The sequence below is a fragment of the Dama dama genome, chromosome 14, assembly GCF_033118175.1.
Source record: "Dama dama isolate Ldn47 chromosome 14, ASM3311817v1, whole genome shotgun sequence".
In the NCBI taxonomy this organism is placed as follows: Eukaryota; Metazoa; Chordata; class Mammalia; order Artiodactyla; family Cervidae; genus Dama; species Dama dama.
Window position 1 is genome coordinate 3,303,756 of NC_083694.1, and position 25,596 is coordinate 3,329,351.

The 25,596-nt window shown below is 42.0% G+C and overlaps 1 protein-coding gene across 5 annotated transcripts; it reads left to right on the forward strand.

The window, feature by feature from the left end:
* The first annotated feature begins 1,050 nt into the window (after positions 1-1,050).
* RHEX (regulator of hemoglobinization and erythroid cell expansion) lies at positions 1,051-25,046 on the forward strand. Of its 5 annotated transcripts, none has more exons than XM_061159929.1 (7): positions 1,051-1,167; positions 3,419-3,509; positions 20,743-20,946; positions 21,168-21,268; positions 22,241-22,444; positions 23,722-23,786; positions 24,260-25,046. In XM_061159929.1, exons 3-7 carry the CDS (start codon positions 20,936-20,938, stop codon positions 24,458-24,460), a joined length of 582 nt encoding a protein of 193 aa, XP_061015912.1. In that variant the 5' UTR covers positions 1,051-1,167; positions 3,419-3,509; positions 20,743-20,935; the 3' UTR covers positions 24,461-25,046. The 5 variants fall into 5 exon arrangements, with proteins under 5 accessions (XP_061015912.1, XP_061015916.1, XP_061015915.1 ...); XM_061159933.1 differs by having other exon boundaries at positions 22,301-22,444; XM_061159932.1 differs by having other exon boundaries at positions 20,743-20,877.
* The last annotated feature ends 550 nt before the right edge of the window (positions 25,047-25,596 follow it).

Below are 25,596 nucleotides of genomic sequence, written 5' to 3' on the forward strand. Positions count from 1 at the left end.
CTGGTATTCTTGCCTGGAGAATCCAATGGACAGAGGAGCCTGGTGGGCTACAGTCCATGGGGTCGTAAAGAATTGGATACAACTGAGCATGATGAGCTGTTTACCAGAGAAAAGAGCATCTGTTACGTACTTTGCCTATGTATTTGTACTTGTATTAACTTCAAAAAACCTTATGAAATTTAAAAAATTAAACATTTATTATTAACCTGTGAAAAAACTGAGACTCAGAGAGGCTAAGTAACTTTTCCCAAGTCACTCAGCTATCAGGTAACTGAGCCAGTTTTCAAATCTGAATATATCTGATTCAGGAGCCCTTATTCCACACTGCTTATCATGTCCAGAGCAGGGAGGTGTCATCACAGAAGCCTACAAAGTTCTTTCTTTGTTTCACATTTTATCCTCCTCCTGTTCTTCAGTCCTCAGTTTAGATCTCAGAGGTTTAGCCTGAGACCCCACACCCAAAGCCTGCAGTCAACCTTGCTTCCCTTCCTGGCACTGTCTGTCTTACAAACTGCCCCAGCCGTCTCAGGTGGGCCCCGTTCAGTGTTTAACGGCAAAGTGCTTAAAATCATCCTTATCAGTTGCCTACATCCCATACACACACTCTTAAAAAACCTATGGCCACGGCATACACAGTTTCGGAGGTGAAGCAAGTGAGAAGGGACCTTTGCCAATTTGTAGAGACCCACTCCTTCATTTCATAAAGGAGGAACATGAGCTTGCTGGTGGGAAAGTGATTCATCCGAGTTCATACAAGCAAATGAATGCCAGAGCTGGGCCTTGAACCCAGGCCTCCTGACTCCTTCTGCAGAGCCCCTTCCACTCCACCAGGCCACGCGTGTATTCGTGGTATTTAAATTTGTGTTCACACGGAGGGAAAGAGACTACTACTCTCCACAGACATAAACTGCGTAGAGCAGAAGGGCAGAGCCCTGCCAAGAGAGATAGGAGGTGTTATCTGTTGCTTCACCCCGCTTTTCTCAACCGAGCTAGATCATTATCTTTGAGTAGCATGCCCCCGCCCCGTTGGAAATGATGAAACATTGGTGACTGACCTCCAGTGACTGACAAGCTTCCGGGTGGGGCTGGGGGGTGGTGAGGGAGATGTTTCCATCAGGACACCACTGAAACACAGACTGGGATCAGACCTTTCTCATAGTCCTGGGGGTAAGTATTGTCTGGGCAGTAGGATTTAAAATTAGTTTAAGGGGTGTGTGTCTGTTTGTGAATATAAATGTACTCAAATTCCATAGCAGATTCTTTGTTTACGTGGGGGGATGCCAGGGTGTGGAATTCAATTGCCATCCTCTTGGAGTGAGCTTAAGATTTGGCTCTGTGCACTTCATAGACATCAGTGTCCCTCTCTTTTTGACCGCACCCAGAGGCGTGTGGGATCTTAGTTCCCCAGCCAGGGATTGAACCTGTGCATTGGGAGCGTGGAGTCTTAACCGCTGGATCGCCAGGGAGGTCCCTGGACATTAATTACCCTCTTGCTCTTGAGACCTGAGATCTGTTGGCAATAGCAGCAGCAGCCTTCAGGGCTCCAGCTGGAAGGTGACTTTGGAGGCAGACAGAACCAGATCCAAAGAACTTCGCAGAATGTTTATAAGCCTCAATTTCCTCATCTACAAAATGGGTATAAAACCAGCCATGATACAGTATTGCTATGAGGATCACAGACAATGGACATTTAGTGCCCAGCCCAGTGCTCCAGCAATAGTAGCTATAAATTAATTACTCTTTTCAAGTCATCTGTGAACCAGATCACGGAGAATACCCCGCTACATGAGTTTTTCCCTTAAGACTCATTCCGAGCTGCAAAGAACTGGGATGTTTTGAGGGAAACAAACCAGTCTGGCAGTTTAATAATGTTATGAATGAGAATGAGAAAATGTATGCTGTCAAAGAAAAAAGCCATGCAAACACCCAGACCAGGAAAAGCCATGCAAACATTCAGGCAAAGAAAAGCCAGCAACAATGACAGCAAAATATAATAGTTGACCCTTACGTAGAGCTTCCTATGTCTTGGAACTGCTTTAAGAGCATCATGTAGATTAATTCATTCAATCTTCACAACAACTCTGAAAATATAGGTGCTATTCATAGTTTCTCTTTACGGTTGAGAAAACTGAGGCACAAAGGTGTTGAGTGATTTGACTGAAGTTGGCTACAGAAAGCTCTTCTAGAGAACTTCAGCACAGAAGAGTGTTTTTAGGGCAGGCCTCTCTCCATCGTCTCTGCAGCCCGGGGAGCTCTGGAGTGTAGGCTAGGCACTCAAGGAAGACGTGGTAATTGGGATCCTGCTCTTGTCCTTGCCTGGGCCTTGTTGTGTGGGCTTCGACAACCCTACCCAGTACAACGCCTTGAGTAGGGTCAGCTGCATATTTGGCAGAGCCCAGTGCAAATATAACATCTGGGGTCCCTCTTTTAAAAATTACTAAGAATTTAAAAATGGCAACGGCAGAGCACTAGGCCCATAATGGGGCCCTTCTGAGCATGAGGTCCTACTGAACAGAATAGGAGGTATGCCCTTGCCCCTGAGACCCAGCGGTGAGGCAGGAACAGTGCTGGAAGCTTCCATGGTCTCACTTATTCCTCTTGACAAATCCTGTGAGAGAGGCCTTTGGCTTTCTGATTAACGGAGGAGGGCAGTTAGGCTCAGGGACATTAAGTGCCCCACTCTTCACCAAGCTTAAACAGTATTTATTACATGGAAACAGATTGAATTGCAGTGCATACAGAATGTTATTAATTCAAAGTGCTTTTCCCCATACATTGCCTCTAAAATTTAGAGTCTAAATATTGTGTCAGGAATCGCGGAGCTAAGTATGGACTAGACCTTTGTTCCAGCCACTAAAGTGCTCACAAACTGAGCATAAGCTGTAGAAGGTGTTTAGTTTCTCTAAAATCTAGTTAGTCAATTCTATAAAATTTTGTTGGCTGGCCCCTCCAATTTACCTGAAACTTTGCAGAACTAGCAAAATGACTTCTGAATACTGCTTAAGTTGCTTGCAATTGTCTTGTTGATTTGGTCTTGGCACTAAATTGCAATCATCTCAAGTAATTGTTTGTAAAAAGGCTTTCCATCAAATTACTAATCAGAAATTTAGGATGACTTGTTTTCTTCCTAAAAATTGGAAGTGCCTGCACCTATAAAGCTGTGTGACTGGAGATGTGGCTTAGCTGGTTGAGACTCATAGTTGCTATTTCTTGTGAATTTGAGTTTTATCCTCTATGTCACTTTAGACTAATGGAATTCTAAAACAATAAAATGTCAGAACAAAATCTGTTTAACTCATCCCCTTCAGTTTCTAGACAGGGAAACCGAGGCTCAGACAGAGGAAGCAAGGTGTCCAAGGTAGCTGAGTCTAGAAAGTTGAGCCAGAATGTTGACCCAGGTTTTCATTTCACATTCCAGATGTGTCCCAGCTGCCTAGGGTGAGGTCCCTACCATGGTGACCAGAGCGGAAGCAAATCTAGGGACGGCTTCTCTGATACGCAGGACAGAGGTAACTACCTGTTGTCGTCTTCTCCGTGGTATTTGTCAGGACCTGCTTCCTCCCTTTTCACAGCTGGGTGCTTTGACCTTCTCTGTTCCCTGGTGGCTGGACAGAGGGACACTCATAGGACCAAGGGTCTCCCAGGACCATATAGCTTTGTTCATTGGATTGCTTATACCTCCCACCTGAAAGTCATGAGTGAGGGCCCTGTGGAAATGGGTGCATTTATATAGGTAAGCCAGCTTATAGGGATTGAACCCTCTTTCTGGTCTAAGGATCACCCGCTGTTGTATACCTCTATATGCCAAGCACTCAGCTAAGATTCTTAAACACCATGTGTAGTGTGGTGAAGGCTGTGGCCTCAAACAGCCTGGGTTGGAATTCTTTCCCCTCTACAGGGAATTGATTCTGTCCAATGCAAAATGGGGACAGCCATAGTAGCTACTTCATAAGGTTCTTATTTTGAGGGTTAAACAAGATAATTTATTCAAAATGTTTTACATGATGCTGGCATATTGGAAGCACACAATTTGAATTAAAATGAAACAAATGACATCTTCACTTTCCCCATAAAATTCTGGGACCAGAAGACAGAAAGCAAGTCACAGCTAGGAAGGCCAGAGCTAGGATCCCCAGCCCAGTTCACCTGACCACTGAGTCCCTGTTTCTCACCGTTTTCCTGCCCTTACTTGTACGGTTGCTGGGCAGCATTCCCAGTTTCCCCCGTTTCCTCTTATTGCCATATGGTTGAGCTACAGTGAACTTTGTTGCAGACAAGCAATTCCATTAAAGCTGTCCTCTACAGCCAGAGCTGGCAGATAGCTTTAGCTGGAGTACTGTGCTCTCCACTTTCCACCCATCCATCCATCTCGGTGGCTCTTCTGTGAAGATTCTATTGCATGAGGATCTCTTATTCTTCTAAAACATTACACATTACGCACATCTTCTGACAATCCATCATGCTTCATCATGGCATTTCTTGTGCTTTTTGATTTTTTTTTTTTACACCTTAATGTCTTGATTTTCCAAGTACAACATGAGTTCTTGGAAGTTCAGATAGCATTCTCCCTTTTTTCATGGCCAAGGGTATTTCATCCAGGACCACACACAGACCACTCAATAAATATTTGATTCATTGAAATTCAGACATTTAACTTACTATCTCAATGTTCTATTAACATGGTAAGATAGAATTTAGATGTAAATAAAACATTTATGTAGATAAATTTGGTCTCGTGCTAATTTAAGCTACTCAGAATTTCTGGATTTGTTTTCATACTCTTAAAATACTTTTTTTTTCCTGATTGGAAAAAATCATCCACAACATTTCAGTACTTAACTTTTAATATTTAGGTATATTTTCTTCCATTTCCCCATTTTGAAGAAAGCACATTTAAATAGACTCCCCAATTTAATTTCCATAAATGTATATTTGTGAGAAATTTTATATTTAATATGCAATATTATTGTCAATCAATTATTCTGGATTTGATTAACAAAGTCACGTGAATTGAGGGGTAGAGGTTATTGCTAAACTAATAGACACAATTTTTTTAATGGCCTAGAGTTTTCTTTCTTTAAAAATATTTATTCTTTTTATATTCACTTTTTTACAGAGTTGTAATCATATTGTATATTGTATACTACATATATACAATAAAGTATGAGCTAAATATAACTGTCTAGTAATTTCTCACTGAAGACTCTTTCCCTAGATTAATTTTTCCTAAACATAATTTTACAGGTCTACACTACTTTTTAAAAGTGGTTTGTCTGGAACCCACCTTGTTACAATTCCTTTTCAAATATGTTCCAACCTTTCTGGATTATTATCATTTTTTCCTAATTTTTGAATAATTTTGAAATTTAAAAAATTCTCACTCTTATTTTGATTGGAGTTATATTGGACCAATAAATCAATTTTGAAGCAATTTTTTAGTCTTCTAACTTCCCAATCTGAAACATCAGATGTCTATTAGTTTAAGTCTTTTAGGTTTCTCGGTAAATTTCTAGAATTTTCTACAAAATAACTTTCTTATGATTGAAGTTATTCTTAGCTATATCTGTTGTGATGGTTGATAAGGCTCCTTAGTCCCCTCTGCCCCCAATTCTATTTTCTATTACTAGAAAAATAGAAAGAATGGCTGGTAATTTTAGAATATTTGTCATGCCCTTAGGACTTCCTGAGCAGTCTCATTAATTTCACTAGTTTTTCAATTGATTCTTTGGGGATTTCTAGGTATAAAATCACATCTATTGCAAATAAGGATAAACCTGACTTCCTTGCTCCATTTCTTTCATGCATAAGTTATTAGCTGAGGCTCCACCACCAGCCTGCCTGGGCACAAAGCCTCATTAACTCTTCTCATTATCTGGGTCAACTTATTTAACTTCTCTGTGTCTGAGCTCTGTCCTCCATAAAATGGAAGTAATAATAATAGTACCTACCTCCTAGGTAGTTGTGAGAATCAGATGAGTAGACATATGTAAAAGTGTCAGCCACAGACAGCCTGCTCAATAAATATTCAATATTATTTTTATAGATTGGAGGAACTTCCAGGAAGTAGAATTTCCAGGATTAATTTTTAAAAATGGTTATAGCAGACATCTTCATTCTCAAATAATGGCTAAAATATTTTACCATTTGGTAAGATGTTGATTGCTGGTATAGAAGGGATATTCTTTATTAGAGTAAGAAGCAATCCTCGCATTTGAATTTTAAGAACTTAAAGAATTGAGGGATAGTTAGGGAGTTGGGGATGGGCAAGTACACAGTGCTATATTTTCAATGGATGAAAAGCACAGAGTGTTATGTGGCAGCCTGAATGGGAGGCAGTTTGAGGGACAATAGATACATGTATACGTATGACTGAGTAGCTTTGCTGTCCACCTGAAACTCTCATAACATTGTTAATCGGCTATACTCCAATACAAGTTAAAGCGTTTAATTAAAAATAGTATTAATGAATGAGTATTCAATTTTATCAAATGTTTTTTGGCATTTTACTGAGATCATAGTTTAAAATTTTTTATTTATCCATGTATTTATAGTATATAAAAGGCAGTTCCTTAAATGATCGAGGCTTAGACTTTTGAGTCAAATGAGCTTGAATTAAAAAGACTCTTCCAGTGGGGGCACAAGGGCAAATTGCTCACTTCTTGGACAACCGCAGTGTCCTCACCTAGAAAATGGTGATAATGTCTGTTCTTGTAGAGCAAGAAGATAAAAGCCACAGGGAAAACACTCAACCTTAGTTTTCATTATTGTAATAATTAATCTCCTGGATATCCCTGGAGTAACTTAAATTTTTTTAGCTTTTATTGGAATATAGTTTGTTTACAATGTTGTGTTAGTTTCAGGTGTACGGCAAAGAGAATCAGTTACACATGTTCATATGTGTGCATGCTAAGTCGCTTCAGTCCTGTCTGACTCTTTGTGACCCTATAGACTGTAGCCCACCAGGCTCCTCTGTCCGTGGGATTCTCCAGGCAAGAACACTGGAGTGGGTTTCCATGCCCTTCTCCAGGGAATTGTCCTGACCCAGGGATCAAACCCACATCTCCTGCAGTTTCTGCACTGGCAGATGGTTTCTTTACCACTGTGCCCCATATACACACTACTATATATAAAATAGATAACTAATAAGAATCTACTGTATAGCACAGGGAACACTTCTTAATACTCTGTAATGACCTATATAGAAAAAGAATATATAAAAGAGTAGATATATGTATATGTGTGAGGCTTCCCCAGTTGCTCAGCGTTAGAGAAACTGCAGGAGATGTGGGTTCAGTCCCTAGGTCAGGAAGATCCTCTGGAGAAGGGCATGGCAACCCACTCCAGTATTCTTGCCTAGAGAATCCCATGGACGGAGGAACCTGGTGGGTTGCAGTCCATGGGGTCACAAAGAGTTGGACGTGACTGGGTGATGAGCACACAGCACAAAGTGTGTATATGTCTATCTCAGTCTTTCAGTTGTCTCTCCCTCCCCTCCCTCTCATAACCCTAAGATTGTTTTCTATATCTGTGACTGTTTCTGTTTTGTAAATAAGTTCATTTGTACCATTTTTTTTTTTATTCCACGTATAAGCAATATCTCTGTTTGACTTCCTTCGCTCAGTGTGATAATTTGTAGGTCCATCCATGTTGCTGCAGATGGCATTGTTTCTTTCTCCTTTACGGCTGAGTAATATTGCATTGTATATACGCACCACACTTTCTTTCTGCATTCCTCTGTGGATGGTCGGCGGACACTTAGGCTGCTTCCATGCTTGGCTATTGTAAATAGTGCTGCAGTGAACGTTAGGCTGTATGTATGTTTTCAAATTATGGTCCTGTCTGGATGTATGCCAAGGAGTGGGATTGTTGGATCATGTAGTAGCTCTATTTTTAGTGTTTTAAGAAACTTCCATACTGTTCTCCATAGTGGTTGTACCAATTTACATTCCCACTAACAGTGTAGAAAGGTTTCCTTTTCTCCACACTTTCCCATCATGTATTGCTTGTAGATTTTTTTGATGATGGCCATTCTGACCTGTGTGAGGTGATAGCTCATTATAGTTTTGATCTGCATTTCTCTTAATGATGTTGAGCATCTCTTCATGAGCTTTTTGGCCATCTGGATGTCTTCTCTGGAGAAATGTCTATTTAGATCTTGTGCTCACTTTTTGTATTGAGTTGTTTTTGTTTTTTTGGTATTGAGTTACATGAGTTGTTTGCGTATTTTTGGAGATATATCTGTTGTGGGTCACTTCATTTGCAAACATCTTCTCCCATTCCGAGGGTTGGTTTCTCATTTTATGATTTCCTTTGCTGTGCAAGAGCTAAGTTTGACTAGGTTGCACTTGTTTATTTTTGTTTTTATTTTCATATGCCTATGTTTTTCTCTAAAAGTTTTATGGTATCAGAACTTACAATTAGGCTTTTAATTCATTTTGAGTTTATTTTTGTGTATGGTGTTAGGAAGTGTTCTAATTTCATTCTTCTACATGTAGCTGTCCAGTTTTCCCAGCACCACTTACTGAAGAGGCTGTCTTTTCTTCATCGTATACTCTTGTCTCCTCCATCATAGATTAGTTGACCTTATGTGTGTGAGTTTATCTCTGGACTTCCTATCCTGTTCCACTGATCTTTATGTCTGTTTTTGTGACAGTACCATACTGACCTGATTACTGTGAAAGTCACTCAGTTGTGTCCAACTCTGCGACCCCATGGACTATACAGTCCATGGAATTCTCTAGGCCAGAATATTGGAGCGGGTAGCCTTTCTCTTCTCTAAGGGATCTTCCCAACCTAGGGATCAAACCCAGGTCTCCCGCATTGCAGGCAGATTCTTTACCAGCTGAGCCACCAGGGAAGCTCAAGAATACTGAAGTGGGTGGCCTATCCCTTCTCCAGCGGATCTTCCCGACCCAGGAATTGAACCGGGGTCTCCTGCATTGCAGGCAGATTCTTTACCAACTGAACTATCAGGGAAGCCCCCTGATTACTATAGATTTGTAGTAGAGTCTGAAGTTAGGGAGCCTGGTTTCCCTGTAGTAACTTATTTTTTATAATTTAATTAATTTAATTGGAGGCTAACTACTTTACAATATTGTAGTGGTTTTTGCCATACATTGACATGACTCAGCCATGGGTGAACATGTGTCCCCCATCCTGAAACCCCCTCCTACCTCCCTTCCCACCCCATCCCTCTGGGTCACCCCAGTGCATTGGTTTTGAGTGCCCTGTTTCATGCATCGAACTTGGACTGGTGATATATTTCACATATGGTAATATACATGTTTCAGTGCTATTCTCTCAAATCATCCCACCCTCACCTTCTCCCACAGAGTCCTAAAGTCTGTTCTTTATATCTATGTCTCTTTTGCTGTCTCACATATAGGGTCATCATTACCATCTTTCTAAATTTCATATGTACTGTATTGGTGTTTTTCTTTCTGGCTTACTTCACTCTGTGTAATAAGCTCCAGTCTCATCCACCTCATTAGAACTGATTCAAATGCATTCTTTTTTATTGCTGAGTAATATTCCATTGTACGTGTACCACAGCTTTCTTATCCATTCATCTGCCAGTGGACATCTAGGTTGCTTCCATGTCCTAGCTATTGTAAACAGTGCTGCAATGAACATTGGGGTACACATGTCTTTTTCAATTCTGGTTTCCTCAGTGTGTATGCCCAGCAGTGGGATTGCTGGGTCATATAGCAGATATATTTCCAGTTTTTTACGGAATCTCCACACTGTTCTCCACAGTGGCTGTACTAGTTTGCATTCCCATCAACAGTGTAAGAAGGTTGCCTATTCTCCACACCCTCTCCAGCATTTATTGTTTGTAGACTTTTTGATAACAGCCATTTTGACCGGCATGAGATGGTGCCTCATTGTGGTTTTGATTTGCATTTCTCTGATAATGAGTGATATTGAGCATCTTTTCATGTGTTTGTTAGCCATCTGTACGTCTTCTTTGGAGAAATGTCTGTTTAGTTCTTTGGCCCATTTTTTTACTGGGTCATTTATTTTTCTGGAATTGAGCTGCATGAGCTGCTTGTATATTTTTGAGATTAATTTTTTGTCAGTTGCTTTGTTTGCTATTATTTTCTCCTATTCTGAAGGCTGTCTTTTCACCTTGCATATAGTTTCCTTCATTGTTCAAAAGCAGGCATAGAAGGAACATACCTCAACATAATAAAAGCCATATATGACAAACCCACAGCAAACATCATCTTCAATGGTGAAAAATGGAAAGCTTTCCCCTAAAGTCAGGAACAAGACAAGGGTGCCCACTCTCACCACTACTATTCAACATAGTTTTGGAAGTTTTAGTCACAGCAATCAGAGAAGAAAAAGAAATAAAAGGAATACAGATTGAAAAAGAAGAAGTAAAACTCTCATTGTTTGCAGATAACATGATCCTCTACTTAGAAAACCCTAAAGACACCACTAGAAAATTATTAGAGCTAATCAATGAATACAGTAATGTAACAGGATATGAAATTAATAATACACAGAAATCCCTTGCATTCCTATACACTAATGATGAGAAAACAGAAAGAGAAATTAAGAAATCAATTCCATTCACCATTGCAATGAAAAGAATAAAATGCTTAGGAATAAATCTACCTAAAGAAACAAAAGACCTATAAACTATACCTAAGGAAACTATAAACTATAAACCATAGTTAGGTATAAACTACACCTAAAGAAACAAAAGATCTATAAACTATAGGACACTGAAAAGTTTTTTATAAAAAACTATCAAACACTGATGAAAGAAATCAAAGAGGACACAAATAGATGGAGAAATATACCGTGTTCATAGATTGAAAGAATCAATATATAGTGAAAATGAGTATACTACCCAAAGCAATCTATAGATTCAATGCAATCCCTATCAAGATACCAACGGTATTTTTCAAAGAATTAGAACAAATAATTTCACAATTTGTATGGAAATACAAAAAACCTTGAATAGTCAAAGCAATCTTGAGAAAGAAGAACAGAACTGGAGGAAACAACCTGCCTGACTTCAGACCATACTTCAAAGCTACAGTCATCAAGACAGTATGGTACTGGCACAAAGCCAGAAACGTAGATCAGTGGAACAAAATAGAAAGCCCAGAGATAAATTCACACACCTATGGACAGCTTATCTTTGACAAAGGAGGCAAGAATATACAAAGGAGAGAAAACAATCTCTTTAACAAGTGGTGCTGGGAAAACTGGTCAACCACTTGTAAAAGAATGAAACTAGCACACTTTCTAACACCATACACAAAAGTAAACTCAAAATGTATTAAAGATTAAAATGTAAGACCAGAAACTATAAAACTCCTAGAGGAAAACATATGCAAAACATTCTCTGACATAAATCACAGCAGGATCCTCTATGACCCACCTCCCAGAGTAATGGAAATAAAAGAAAAAATAAACAAATGGGACCTAATTAAACTTAAAAGCTTTTGCACAACGAAGGAAACTGTAAGCAAGGTGGAGTAACTTTTGTTATAGTCAGGTATTTACCTCTGTATTCATAAATGAGATGAGCCTGGAGAGCTTTCCATTTTTTTCTGTGCCCTGTGTTCCTTAAAATTTCAAAAATTCATTTGTAACACTATCTGGATGTAGATTTTGAGTAGATAGTTTTTATACTGCTTTTAATTTCAAATAATAGCTGTCATTTATTGGATGCTTATTACTATGTGACAAAAGCTAGAATAACTTATATATCTCATCTTATTTCATCTGCAGAAGTGGGTATTGTTTATGTTCATTTAATCAAACCCTGAGAATTAGTGATTATTGATTTTATCTTACAAGTAAGAAAACAGAGGCTTTGAGAAGTTAAATAATTAGACCCAACTCACACAGAGGACGAGCTGGGATGTGAAGCCAGACTGTCTGACTCCAAGTTCTCTGCCTTTAGCTACTTGAGAGGTACAAAACTTGGATCCCAAACTTCTTTCTTGTTATTTTGCTTTGTTGCTTTTAGTCTGTGTAAGTTTTCTGTGCCTTATGGAGTCCATTTCACTAATCTACATTTTTCTAGGAAATCAATAATTATATTGATATTTCACACACAAAAAAAATGTCAGGAATTTCACAATTTTTGGCCTCCTCTGTTTATGTGGTTATAGTTATTATTAGTTTGGCTTATTTATGTTTCATCCCTTTCTTGATTATTCAAAACTGCATATTTAGTTAGAGGACAAAAGTCTAGTAGAGTGAAGGAGACTGAATGATATAAAATAGAAATGTGTATTTTTTTCTTTCAAAATATTCCATTTCCATCCAACTACACTTTCCTTTCCCCTACTGTCCTTCCATCTTTAAAGAACAGAATGTTAAGGGCCAGAAAGAGGCTTGGGAGTACTACAAGTGCTGGGTCTAGAAAGCATTTCTACCTGTCCCAGGTCACACAGGTAGCAAGTGACTGAGCCAGGAGGAGGAGCCTGGCTCTCATCTCCCTTTATTGTTCTCTTAGAGCTCAAATTCTTCATTTTAAAGACAATAAATTAATGAAAATTTCCAAAAAATCTTTTAATAAACACTTTATAAAAAAATCTTTAAAGCTACTTATTTCTTGCTATACAGTAGGTCTTCATTGCTTATCCATTTTAAACATTAAAGCTACTTAATTTTAAAAGATTGATCAAGTCATCTTAGCAATATTGATTATGATTACTTTAATCCATATGATGTTTACATAAATCGTCTTCTGTTGTGTTCTTTCTGAATATATCTATCCAAAGAAAGCATGGCATCAGACAGGAAAAGGTGTGTTTTTATTATTTCATCTCTTTTGTTATGCTGTACCTTTTAGAAAGGCCATGAGAGAGCTCCTCTAGCAGGAGAGGGGGAAATAAGACAATGGAATCCAGCCTTAACTCAGGGTTTCCACCAGGTTCGAAGAAAACAGAAGAAATGCTCTCAGCCCTCTGCTGACCCGTGGTTTGCAGGCAGTTGGCAGGACACTGCATTAAGGAGGGGCTGGGTATTCAAACCTGAAAGAGGGCAGGACAGTCACATTTTGATGATGGAACAAAGAGTACTGAACTCTCACACGGTCCAGGCATTTTTTTCACAACTTAATTACTTCAAATTGCTCATTTCCCGGTTGTTTGGGGTGCGTACACAAATGAGCAGATGTTTCTGCCGACTGTCTGATCAGCAATCTGCAATTAGCCCCCAAGGAACAACCTGCTCATTGCGGTTAGGGGCCATTAGCCACTTAAATAATGACATCTGTCATCATTTTCATACCTCATCCTGCCAAGATTTTATCTTCAAACTGTACTCAAAACTGAATGTCTAAGCTTCCAAAAATATACAGACCGAATATTTATAGCACCACTCTAGTCACCATCTTGGTGCAGGGTTTTAGGGTTGAATGATACCTAATAATTATTGAGTGCTTTCCACATGTCTGCCACTGTATTTAGGTCTTTATAAACATAAATCCCCAAGCCCTCACAAGAACTCTGTGAGGGATATAATATCATTAACCCCATTTAACAGGTACAGAAACTGAGACACTGAGAAGTTCAATAATTCACACCTAGAAGGGAACGGAACTTGGATCCATGTTGACTTTTATCTTATATATTGACGACACAGGTACAGTGTGTTGTTTAGCTAGTAAGATGCTCATAATATATTAAAATGAAAGGAAGAAGTGTAGGCAATATTGTTCTCAATAAAAAGACCAAATAAGATAATGCTTTTAACATAATGTAACATTTATCTAACGCAGTGATTCTCAACTGGGGGCAAAAGTGACTGCCTTAGGGAGACATTTGGAAATGTGTGGGGTTATTTTGGCCTGTTACCTCTGTTACTGGTGGTCTCCCAGGCAGTGCACAAGCAGTTTTAGACAAGGAGTCATTTGGCTCTGAATGTCCAGAGTAGTAAGAAATACTGGTAAAGTAGAATACTAGTCATTTTCAATGATGCCATAAAACTGAAGGTGGCAAACTCAAATGCCTTCAGGGATCAGTCAGGACTGAAAAGTACATGACCTTCCTCAGGGCATCCACATACAAATCTTTAAAGTACATTATCAAATAAAATCATCTAGGTGTCAAATTGGACCTGTGAGCACCCAGATTGGGGCTTTTTAATGGAGATTTTCCTGATCTGGAAACAAGTTTATGAAGTATTAAGCAAAGAGGAAAATTAACTACTCAGTGCTGCTGCTCCTGCTGCTAAGTCGCTTCAGTTGTGTCGGACTCTGTGCAACCCCATAGACGGCAGCCCACCAGGCTCCCCCGTCCCTGGGATTCTCCAGGCAAGAACACTGGAGTGGGTTGCCATTTCCTTCTCCAAAGCGTGAAAGTGAAAAGTGAAAGTGAAGTCGCTCAGTCGTGTCCGACTGTTTGCGACCCCGTGGACTGTAGCTTACAAGACTCCTCCGTCCATGGGATTTTCCAGGCAAGAGTACTGGAGTGGGGTGCCATTGCCTTCTCCGAACTACTCAGTATGATGCCTTGTTTCAAAAAGATAGTGTATACAAACATTTCCATACACATACAAAGTGCATATATTTGTGAAAACATAAATACAATTTTACGAATGAAATTTGGGTTCATTTTATGAAATGCTTTGCTTATTTGCACTCCTAACTTTTTATATTTCAAATACCTATTAGTTGTTTGATTTTTAATAAACAGAGAGGAGCCTTAAAAAACGAAAACTTAGAGCATGATTTCAGAATACAGCCCTGGTGGTATCCCTACCATTCCCTTCAACGGAAGAAGCAGAATAACTTCTGTGATTAAGGACAAATGAGGCATTTAATATGAGGTCAGCATTCCTAAAGCATAAGAGTGCCCTTTAAAAAGAAACACTGTTGATTTCCTGGCATACTGGCTTTGCTTCTAGCCCTTTTCCATGATTTTCATGCTTTTTTTGTGATTCAATAAAGCTCTCCTGGTAACATCCAATCATCTTTTTTGTATCTGCCCCAGAAATCAGGATTAGTACCGAAATTTCCTTGAGAAGGAGAAGGAAATGGCAACCCACTCCAGTATTCTTGCCTGGAGAATTCCATGGGCAGAGGAGCCTGGTGGGCTACAGTCCATGGGGTCACAAAGAGACACAACTGAGTGACTAACATACTTCCTTGAGAAATTTGCTTGAGAAATCGGTATCTGTTGAAATTTAAGTAAGGCTTCTCCAAAATAAGACTAGGTCAGGCATTTAAAATATATCTATTCCTTTTCTTCAATCAAGTCAACTAATTTTTCAATATCATTGTTTTTATGATAATCCCATACTCACTTCATCACTTTGGTGTTTTTTTTCCAGCCTCCTGGCTCTGCAAATTTTACCCTGCGTATGTCACTTTTTCTTTTCTTTTTTTTTTTATGTGAATGTGTTATTTATTTATTTATTTAAATTTTTTTATTAGTTACGCATGTCACTTTTGACTGAACTTTCTCCCTAGAGTTAGCTGATCACTGGGGAGTACTGGGTTATCTATCCACGTGTCCTGGGACTTAGGGGAGGGGTTGTTGTTGCTGTTCAGTTGCTAAGTCGTGTCCAACAGTTTGCGACCCCATGAACAGCAGCACGCCAGGCCTCCCTGTCCATCACTATCTCCCTGAGTTTGCTCAGACACGTCCATCAAGTCAGTGATGCCATCCAACCATCTCATCCTCTGTCAATCCCTTCTCCTCCTGCCTTCAATCTTTCCCAGAATCAGGGTCTTTTCCAGTGAGTTAATTCTTCACATCAGGTGGCCAAAGTATTGGAGCTTCAGCTGTAGCATCAGTCCTTCCAATGAATATTCAGGACTGATTTCCTTTAGGATTGACTGATTGGATCTCCTTGCAGTTCAAGGGACTCTCAAGAGTATTCTCCAGCACCACAGTTCAAAAAAACATCAATTTTTTGGTGCTCAGCTTTCTCTATGGTCTGACTCTCACATTCATACATGACTACTGGAAAAAACATAGCTTTGACTGTACAGACCTTTGTCAGCAAAGTGATGTCTCAAACTGTCTAGGTTTGTCAAGCTATTCTTCCAAGGAGCAAGCGTCTTTGAATTTTGTGGCTGCAGTCACCATCTGCATTGATTTTGGAGCTCAAGAAAATTGAAATCTGACACTGTTTCCATATTTTCCCCATCTATTTGCCATGAAGTGATAGGACCGGATGCCATCATCTTTGTTTTTCGAATGTTGAGTTTTAAGCCAGCTTTTTCATGCTCCTCTTTCACCTTCATCAACAGGTTCTTTAGTTCCTCTTCACTTTCTGCCATTATCTGCATATCTGAGGTTGTTGATATTTCTCCCGGCAATCTTGATTCCAGTTTGTGATTCATCTAGCCAAGCATTTCACATGATGTTAAATAAGTTGAATAAGCAGAGTGACAATATACAGCCTTGTTGTACTCCTTTCCCAATTTTGAACTAGTCCATTAATCCATGTCTAGTTCTACCTGTTGCTTCTTGTCCTTAGGTTTCTCAGGAGGCAGGTAATGTGGTCTGGTATTTCCATCTCATTAAGAATATTCTATAGTTTATTGTGATCCGCACAGTCAAAGGCTTTAGAATAACCAATGAATCAGAAGTAGATGATTTTTTTTGGAATTCCCTTGCTTTTTCTATGATCCAGCACATGCTGACAATTTGATCTCTGGTTCCTCTACCTTTCCTAAATCCAACTTGGACTTTTGGAAGTTCTCAGTTTACATATTGCTGAAGTCTAGCTTGAAGGATTTTGAGCATAATCTTGCTGGGATGTGCACTCATCAATTGTACAACTGTACAGTTTAATTTGAAAATGAATGCAATTTGAGCATTCTTTGGCATTGCCTTTCTTTGGGATTGGAATGAAAACTGTCCTTTCCAGTCCTATGACCACTGCTGAGTTTTCCAAATTTGCTGGCATAATAAGTGCAGCACTTTCACAGCATCATCTTTTAGGATTTGAAATAGCTCAGCTGGAATTCCATAATCTCCACTACTTTTGTTCATAGTAATGCTTCCTAAGGCCCACTTGATTTCACACTCTAGGATATCTGGCTCTAGGTAAGTGACAACACAATCATGGTTATCTGGGTCATTAAACTGTGGAAACTTTTTCAAGAGATGGAAATACCAGACCACCTAACCTGCCTCCTGAGAAATCTGTTTGCAGGTCAAGAAGCAACAGTTAGAACTGGACATGAAACAACAGACTGGTTCCAAATTGGGAAAGGAATATGTCAAGGCTATATATTGGTCACCCTGCGTATTTAACTTATATGCAGAGTACATCATGAGAAATGCTGGACTGGATGAAGCACAAGCTGAAATCAATTGCCGGGAGAAATATCAATAACCTCAGATAGGCAGATGACACCACCCTTATGGCAGAAAGTGAAGAAGAACTAAAGAGCCTCTTGATGAAAGTGAAAGAGGAGAGTGAAAAAGTTGGCTTAAAACTCAACATTCAGAAAACTAAAATCATGGCATCTGGTCCCATCACTTCATGACAAATAGATGGGGAAAGAATGGTAACAGTGAAAGACTTTATTTTGGGGGGCTCCAAAATCACTGCAGATGCTAACTGCAGCCATGAAATTAAAAGATGCTTGCTCCTTGGAAGAAAAGCTATGACCAACCTAGACAGCATGTTAAAAAGCAGAGACATTATCTTGTCAACAAAGGTCCATCTAAAACCAAGCTATGGTTTTTCCAGTAGCTATGTATGGATGTGAGAGATAGACTATAAAGAAAGTTGAGCACCGAAGAATTGATGCCTTTGAACTGTGGTGTTGGAGAAGACTCTTGAGAGTCCCTTGGACTGCAAGGAGACCAAACCAGTCCATCCTAAAGGAAATCAGTCCTGAATATTCATTGGAAGGACTCATGCTGAAGCTCCAATACTTTGACCACCTGATGCAAAGAACTGACTCATTGGAAAAGACCCTGATGCTGGGAAAGATTGAAGGTGGGAGGAGAAGGGGACGGCAGTGGATAAGATGGTTGGATGGCATCACCGACTCAATGGACATGAGTTTGAGTAAACTCCGGGAGTTGGTGATGGACAGGGAGGCCTGGTGTGCTGCAGTCCATGGGGTTGCAAAGAATCGGACACGACTGAGCGACTGAAATGAACTGAAGAGCTTTTGAGTACAGTTCTTCTGTGTATTCTTGCCACCTTTTAAAAATCTCTTCTGCTTCTGTTAGGTCCTTGCTGTTTTTGTCCTTTATTGTGCCTATCTTTGCATGAAGTGTTCCCTTTGTATCTCTAATTTTCTTGAAGAGCTCTCTAGTCTTGTCCATTCTATTGTTTTTCTCTATTTCTTTACATTGCTCACTTAAGAAGACTTTCTTATCTCTCCTTGCTATGCTCTGGAAATCTGCACTCAATTGGGTAAATCTTTCCCCTTCTCGTTTGCCTCTCTTCTTTTCTCAGCTACTTGTAAGGTCTCCTCAGACAATCACTTTGCTTTCTTGCATTTCTTTTTCTTCAGGATGATTTTGGTCATCACCTCCTGTACAATGTTACAAACCGCTGTCCATAGTTCTTCAGGCACTCTGTCTACCAGATCTAATCCCTTGAATCTATTTGTCATCTCCACTGTATAATCATAAGGGATTTGACTTAGGTTATCCCTAAATGGCTTAGTGGTTTTCCCTACTTTCTTCAGTTTGAGCCTGAATTTTGCAATAAGGAGCTAATGATCTGAGCCACAGTCAACTCCTGGTCTTGTTTTTGCTGTCTAGAGCTTTTCCATCCTTGGCTGCAAAGAACATAATCAATATGATTTTTATACTGACCATCTGGTGATGTCCATGTGTAAAGGGGGAGGTAGGTAGTTCCCTGGGGTCCCCTCTCACTTGGCTTGCCATCTGGATCAGTTTCCACCTCCTGCTCCCAGTGACCCCTTCATGTCATGACAAAAGTGAGTTAATGCAACACTCCTGCAGAAGGAACCACAGGAGACTCCTTTTCCAGAGGTGACCTTCTGGTGCTCCTCGGCACCAGGGTGGTGGGTATTCGGACGAAGTGGGGTGGGGGGATCTCCTCCACTTAGAATGTTCCCACTTTCCATCTTCCTGACACATCTTGCATACTGAATCTATACATAATGAAGAACTCATGTCTGGACGCTGAATCCATCTTTATAAATCAAATTAAACAGCATTCTTTAAGAGTGATGATGTTAGGTATACTTTGCTCATTTAACTTGAAAAGTAAAGAGTGGATAGAGTTGGGTTCCTTTGGGAAAAGTGTCTAGAATTTATTATGTATCAGAACTTATTATGTCAGAAAGAGGTGACTTAAGCTAAGTATGATGCCTAAATTGTGTTGCTTCTGTTTTTCTCCTTTCTTTCTTTCTGACGGCGCTGGGTCTCCGCTGCTGCGTGTGGGCTTTCTCTGGCTGCAGCGAGCAGGGGCTCCTCTCTGGTTACGGTGTGCGGGCTCCTCACTGCGGGGGCTTCTCTTGCTGGAACAGGGCTCCAGGTGCGCCGGCTTCCCTGGTCGCAGTGTGTGGGCTCAGTCGTGGCGACACAGGGGCCCTGGCGCTCTGGGGCCCAGTAGTTGAGGCAGGCGGGCTTAGTCGCCCTGCAGCACGTGGGATCTTCTGCGTCTCCCGCACTGGTAGGCGACTTCTTTAACCACTGGACCACCAGGGAAGTCTGCTCCCAACTTTCGACCTCACACAAAAAAAGTTGTCCCCGAAGACTGGCTTGTTGGTTGGTAAAGGATGTAGAAGAGAAAGTAGTTTTTTCTCTCTGGCAGCTTCCAGCTGGCCAACACCCAGCCCTGGAGAGGCAGTGGTGGCAAACCTCTCAGGCTCCCTCCTCAGTTATTGCCTCCTCTCTCTCCAAACTTAGTCCAAGTTGGATCTTGGATAGGCCCACCCAGTGGAGAACTACAGACAGAAATAAAAAAGGCAGGACTTTCCACACTACTCTTTAACACTTGGAAACCCTGATTGAGAAAATAAGCTTTATCGGCATTAAAAGGTTTTTCAACATTTATTGTCTGCAGCAGGACAATGGGCCATCATGTGGCCCATCTTGTGCTAAGTAAAGATCATTTCGAAAGCTTTGAAACCATCTTGGCTTTGTTTTATAATACACTCCATATTCAGCGCTGTGGTCTTTATTTTTGACACTAAAAAAGATTTTTTTTAATTGAAGTATAGTTGATTTACAAAATTGTGTTAGTTTCTGGAGTACAGCAAAATGATTCAGAATATATATGAATATATATACATATACTTTTTCATCATGGTTTATTACAGGTTATTAAATATAGTTCCCTATACTATACAGTAGGACCTTGGCTGTTTTTTTCTTAATCTGTTTTATATATAGTCGTTTGTATCTGCTAATCCCAAACTCCTAATTTATTTCCTTTCAGCAGTGTGGGTGCACATGTCTCTGTGTGTGTGTGTGTGTGTGTGTGTGTGTGTGTGTGTGTGAGACACTGGTGTGCGTCACAGAATCTCTCCCAGCGTATTCACTCCTGCGGGACTGCTCTGTGCTTCCAACAGCAGCAAGGCTCTGGAGAAGAGACAGAATGTTGGGGAGTGTGGGCTTGGATGTAGAGCTCAAACCAGGTTTGACTGGAGGGCCTCAGACATGTCCCTCAGCCCTCTGGGCCTCACGTGGCTCCTTATAAGAGGAGGGCAGTGACCTCTAGGTCCGAGGATTGTGTGGATCAGCTCGGAGGGCCGGGCTGCGGGGGGCTCAGCCCTGGGGCTGGCAGGTGCTAATCCTGTTACTGCCTGTTTTGTAGATTCAGAGACTGGAATCTGGGGAGAGGAAGGGAGACGCCCCCCCACCAGCAGAGACTGCCCAAGAGCTCTGACGCACTGCCTCGCCTCTGCAGGTCTCCAGGGCCGTCCTGCCAGGGGTGCTGCGTGGAGACAAGGTGCCAGAGAGAGCCCGCGCCCCACTGGCCACCCGCGGCGGCCCTCCAGGAGCTTGTCATGCTAGCTCAGTGAGTGGTCTGGGGAGAGCCGGCTCGGGTTCCCATGAAGGGAACATCACTTCCTGCACACAGCACCCTCCCCGGGTCCTGACGCCTTCCCTTTCAACAGGGAAGGGACTCAAGCCACAGCAGCGGTACCTGCAGGCTGCCCCTGGCTTGGGGCAGGGATGGGTTTGCAGCTGTCTCAGCACCTCCAGAACCTCTCACCTGATTTCCTCACTTCCCAACAGGGTCATGGAGGTCTGGCATGGAATCGTGATCGCAGTAGTGTCGCTGATCCTGCAGGCCTGTCTCCTCGCAGTCATCAACTACCTGCTCAGCAGGCACATGGGTAACTGGCTCAGCGTTCTCTTCCCTCCTGGTCCCCCTCAGGGACCATTCCCAAGCCCACAGCAAGATGAGCCCCCAAATATCCCTTGAAATCCTACTTGAGGAATCGCTAGCCAGGTGTCCCCTCACTCCACCAACCTCTTAAGTGGGTTATCTCACTCTGACCCAGCCCATCTGTGCTTGGGAATGATGGCTGAGAGTCCTTTTGCTACTCAGACCTCCTGCCTAGAGACAAGCTTCTGCGATGCTCTTGAGGCTGGGCTCACTTAACCCGAGCGTAGTAAATTTCCTTCATCACCGCCAAGAGACGTGTAGAAATGGCCTTGAATTACAACAGAAAGGAGTATGGTTAGACTAAGATATGAGCTTAAATTTCTGAGCTGATTTGCAGTGAAAGACAGGATGCTGTGTCTGAGGAAGACATTATAATTAGGGGAAGTAAAATAACATCGCTTGGGCTGTGCTAAGACAAGGGATTGAGCAGGATGATGTAAGTCTAAGCTTCTCTCGTCATTCATTCATTTATCCAGTACAACAGGAATCAAAATAAAAATCCGTGCCATTATGACCTTGCATTCCGTAGGTAATACAGACGACAAACAAACAAGTAAAATGTGTGTCAGGTCAGGGTAAGTGTAGAGAGAAATGAAGCAAGGCAGGGAGATATGAACGGGATGGGGGTCGGCATCCCTGAGACACTGACATTTGAGTCTAACCCTGAGGGAAGTGAGGAAGTGAGCCACACCTACAAAGTCCATAAACTAGGGGATTTGCTCATCCTGGCGGAAGCAGAGGGGCCCAGCAGGATGGAGCTGAGGTGCGGCAGGAAGGGGGAGGGGCGGGAGGCCTTCTGCTTGGACTGGAGCTTTTAATCCATGTGAGGCAGGGGCGCTGCAGGGTTCTGAGCAGCGGAGGGCTGAGCTTTGGAGAGATCTGTCTGACGAGCGTTCCCTCAGGAGAGCTGTGCTCACAGATGCAGGATGTGCCTGGCCAGGAGAGCATCCACTTTTGACTCTTGCCCTGTCCCCGGCAGCCAAGGAAAATGAGCGCATATTGAAAGGGGCCAGGTCCCAGGCCCCCAGCGTTAGTCCAGCTCACTGCTGCCCGCCTGCTGCCAAGGAGAGGAAGGAGACTCGGGCAGAGAGGAACGTCCTGGTGCCCGAGCCCCGCTACCAGCGTGAGTACCGCTGCGAGGGGAACATGCCACAGTGCTGCTGCTGTTCTGTCTGGACTACCCGGGGAGCCTCCTCGCAGCAGCCCGTCTTCCTGCCCCAACCCCGAGCGGGAGGATTCCTCACACACTCCCCAGTGCAGGCCAAGCCAGGCCGCTGCTTTCAGAAGGCCACCTGTCCTATCCGGCAGGGCAGACGGCAGTGGGTTTGTGTAGGCCTTAGCTCTTTCCTGGCTGCCTCGCAGGCTTGGGCGCTGTCTCTGCTCCTGTCTCTGTGACACGATGGTATCTTTTCTTCTGCCCGCCATTAGCTAGAGCCCAGATTTCAACCACCTCTGTCTGCTCCCAGCCATGGGATCTGGGCATTTTAATAAACCTGAGTCTTGGTGACAGTTCACATCTATATCCCTCTCCAGCAATGGGACCAACAGGAACACCACACTCTTGCTGTTTTCTCTCTCTCCCCACTTGAGAGACCTGCCAGGCCACTCTTCACACAGTGCAAACTGCTGCTTCCGCAGCAAGACATTCACTCACCAGAGATTGCCCTTTTCACTGCTTATCTTTTGGTTGATTTAAGGTTGCCCCATCCTTCTGAATTTTATCTTTTCCATTAGAGAAATCTGGTTGTCAGGCTTCCTCAGCACCAAGATAAGGCTTCAATGCATGAGGGACCCAGAAGATGCCACTTGCATGAACTCAGGATTTCAGAGGAAGTGGAGAGGCACTGGCCTCACCATGACCCTTGATCCCAAAGCTTCCCTGAAGCCTGGCTGCAATCAGAGACTCGGTGGTTGGCAGGGACATCAGAGATCCTCTTCCAACCCTCTCTGTCACAGGGGACAAGACCAGGGCACAAAGAGAAATGTAATCTGCCTGGAGTTAGTGACAGGCTTAGATTAGAAGCTGTGCCTGTGATTTCTGGGGCCAGATCTGTTTGCCTTGGGCCATAGCGGCTCAGCACACCCCACTTACTCCCCTTCCAGCAGACAGTCTTTCTCAAGCACAGGGCAGCCTTGCGGGCTTGGTATTTACTTTTAGATGGAGCTGGAAATACAACAGGGCCTGGACTCCTGGATATGTTCCTGGCTGTTTCCAGAGGTTTCCACTTTCTCTGCTCTGTTCCTCTCTTCTCTCTGGGGGACACTGGTCCCTCTTCCCCACTCCACTTGAGATACTGGCTCTGCTTCTGTCTTTGTCTCATGCTTCCTTCCATTGCCTCTATACTCTCTAAACACCCTCTGGCTGCCTTTAGAAGAAGAACAATTTCTGTTTTTCCCTAGATGACAGTGACACGTCTTCAGATAGCTCTGACAGCTCAGACAGCTCACCTCCCACCACCTGCCAGGTAAGGGACACCCCTAGTGACCCCAGCAGTCTGGGGTCACCTGGGCTGCAGAGACGGGGGCAAGGAAGGAGGGCCACCAAGTCATTATAGCAGCCTTCGGTGAGGGTGGTCGGGTTTTCACTCACAGGCCTGTACCAACAGCACGGAGCGTCCAGACAAAGCGGGTCTGAGTGGGCTCTAAAAATGAAGGTGCTCACAGGAAATCCCGTTTTCCCCACATCCCGGTTACTGGCCAAAGTCCACTCTGAGTCCCGACCTCACTTGGAGAGTCTCCACATTTTTCTTCCTTAAGCCATTCGTTCCCACAGGTACAAGGAGCAATCTCTCTCATTGCCTTGGCCCTGCTCTCAGACACAGCTACCTGGGACCTAGGTTCTTTCCCATCTGGCCCAGGGCAAGCCTCTTTGAGTTGAATACCTTCTCCAAACGTGGTAGGAATTTTGACCCAAATTTCTTTGCCTTTCCCCGCTAAGGTCAACAAGGATGTGAACTACACACAAGTAGTCTTTGCAGCCCCTGGAGATCGAAGAAATGACTCTGTCCTGGACTATGAGAACATAAAGGAAGCCACAGATTATGTCAATGTTAAGCCAAAGAGCCACAAGCCCAATTTCTGGACTTTTGTGAACCCTGCTGTCTCTGAACCAGTGGAATACTCTCAAGTGGTCATGTGAATCCTGGGCTTTTTAATGGGGTGCAGTTCCTTATGAATTCTTGCACTTACTTTATAGGGAAATTACTGTTTTTTGGTTTTGTTTTTTTTTAAGACGAGGCATAGGAGGAAAAAACAAGCCTGTATCGCAGCAAGAAAGATTTAGATAAGGAAGAACTTGCAAGTTTCATGAAAACATCGGAGCATATCAGTAGAGAAAGTGATTAAATCTTTCTCCATAAAAAATTTTTTAAAGACTTTAATCAGCTGTAGTAGAGTTCTGTTTGACAGTCTAATGATTAAATGCCTCTCTGATCTCTTCAATTATTGGGAATAAACAACTTCCTTAAAAACTTTAAATAAATAGCAACCACCAGTTCCTCTTTTCCTCTGGCCTAACCTTGCATGCGGTTCCTTTTTGAGTGTTGTATCTTGCTGAGTAAGTCTGCTCTGCCCTCAGACCTTTAAATAGTGTACTTGGAAAGCTCACCACTATTTCACCTTTGAATCTGCTGGTTCTTAGGAATTAAAGATGACAGAACCATCTTTATGTCATTAAAAAAAAAACTTTCCAAATTCAATCCAATAAAATTCAATATCTATTCTTGGTTTGTGGTTGCTATTGTTTTTACTTTTGTACTACCAATTTTGGTTGCAAAAGAACACTTTCTTAACCTAATTAAGAATAACTTATCTGAAACCAGCTGATGACATGATATTTAACTGTAAGGCCCTAGACTCAATCTCACTACATCTTAAAGTAGGAATGTCCAAAAGCCTACCATTTCCTTTACTCTCCAACAGAGCTCTAGAAATTCTAATCAGTGCAGTAAAACAGTTAACACAAATGAGGGCTGTAACTATGGGAGAGGAGAAGTTTGTCCTATGCTAGCCCTAGAAAACCTCAAAAAAATTAAGTGTTTTTAAATTAATAACATGCTGTAAGCAGTGACTAGATAAATATACAACTTACTTTTCCCAACAGCTAATTAAGACACAAAATGGAAAAAAAAAAAAAATGCTCACAATAGCTAAGCAAACATCTCAAAAAAATAGAAACTTTAGAAACCCTCCTGGCCAAATTCAAACACCATAGAAACTATTCATCAACTGTGTTCCGTCTGCTGACTCTGAACGACCTTTCTAGCCCTGGTACCG

Coding starts and splice junctions, on each gene's coding strand:
- RHEX (XM_061159929.1), top strand. Junction 21,269..22,240: donor CCTGCTCAGCAGGCACATGG/GTAACTGGCTCA, acceptor CTGTGCTCACAG/ATGCAGGATGTGCCTGGCCA. Junction 22,445..23,721: donor GCCCGAGCCCCGCTACCAGC/GTGAGTACCGCT, acceptor GTTTTTCCCTAG/ATGACAGTGACACGTCTTCA.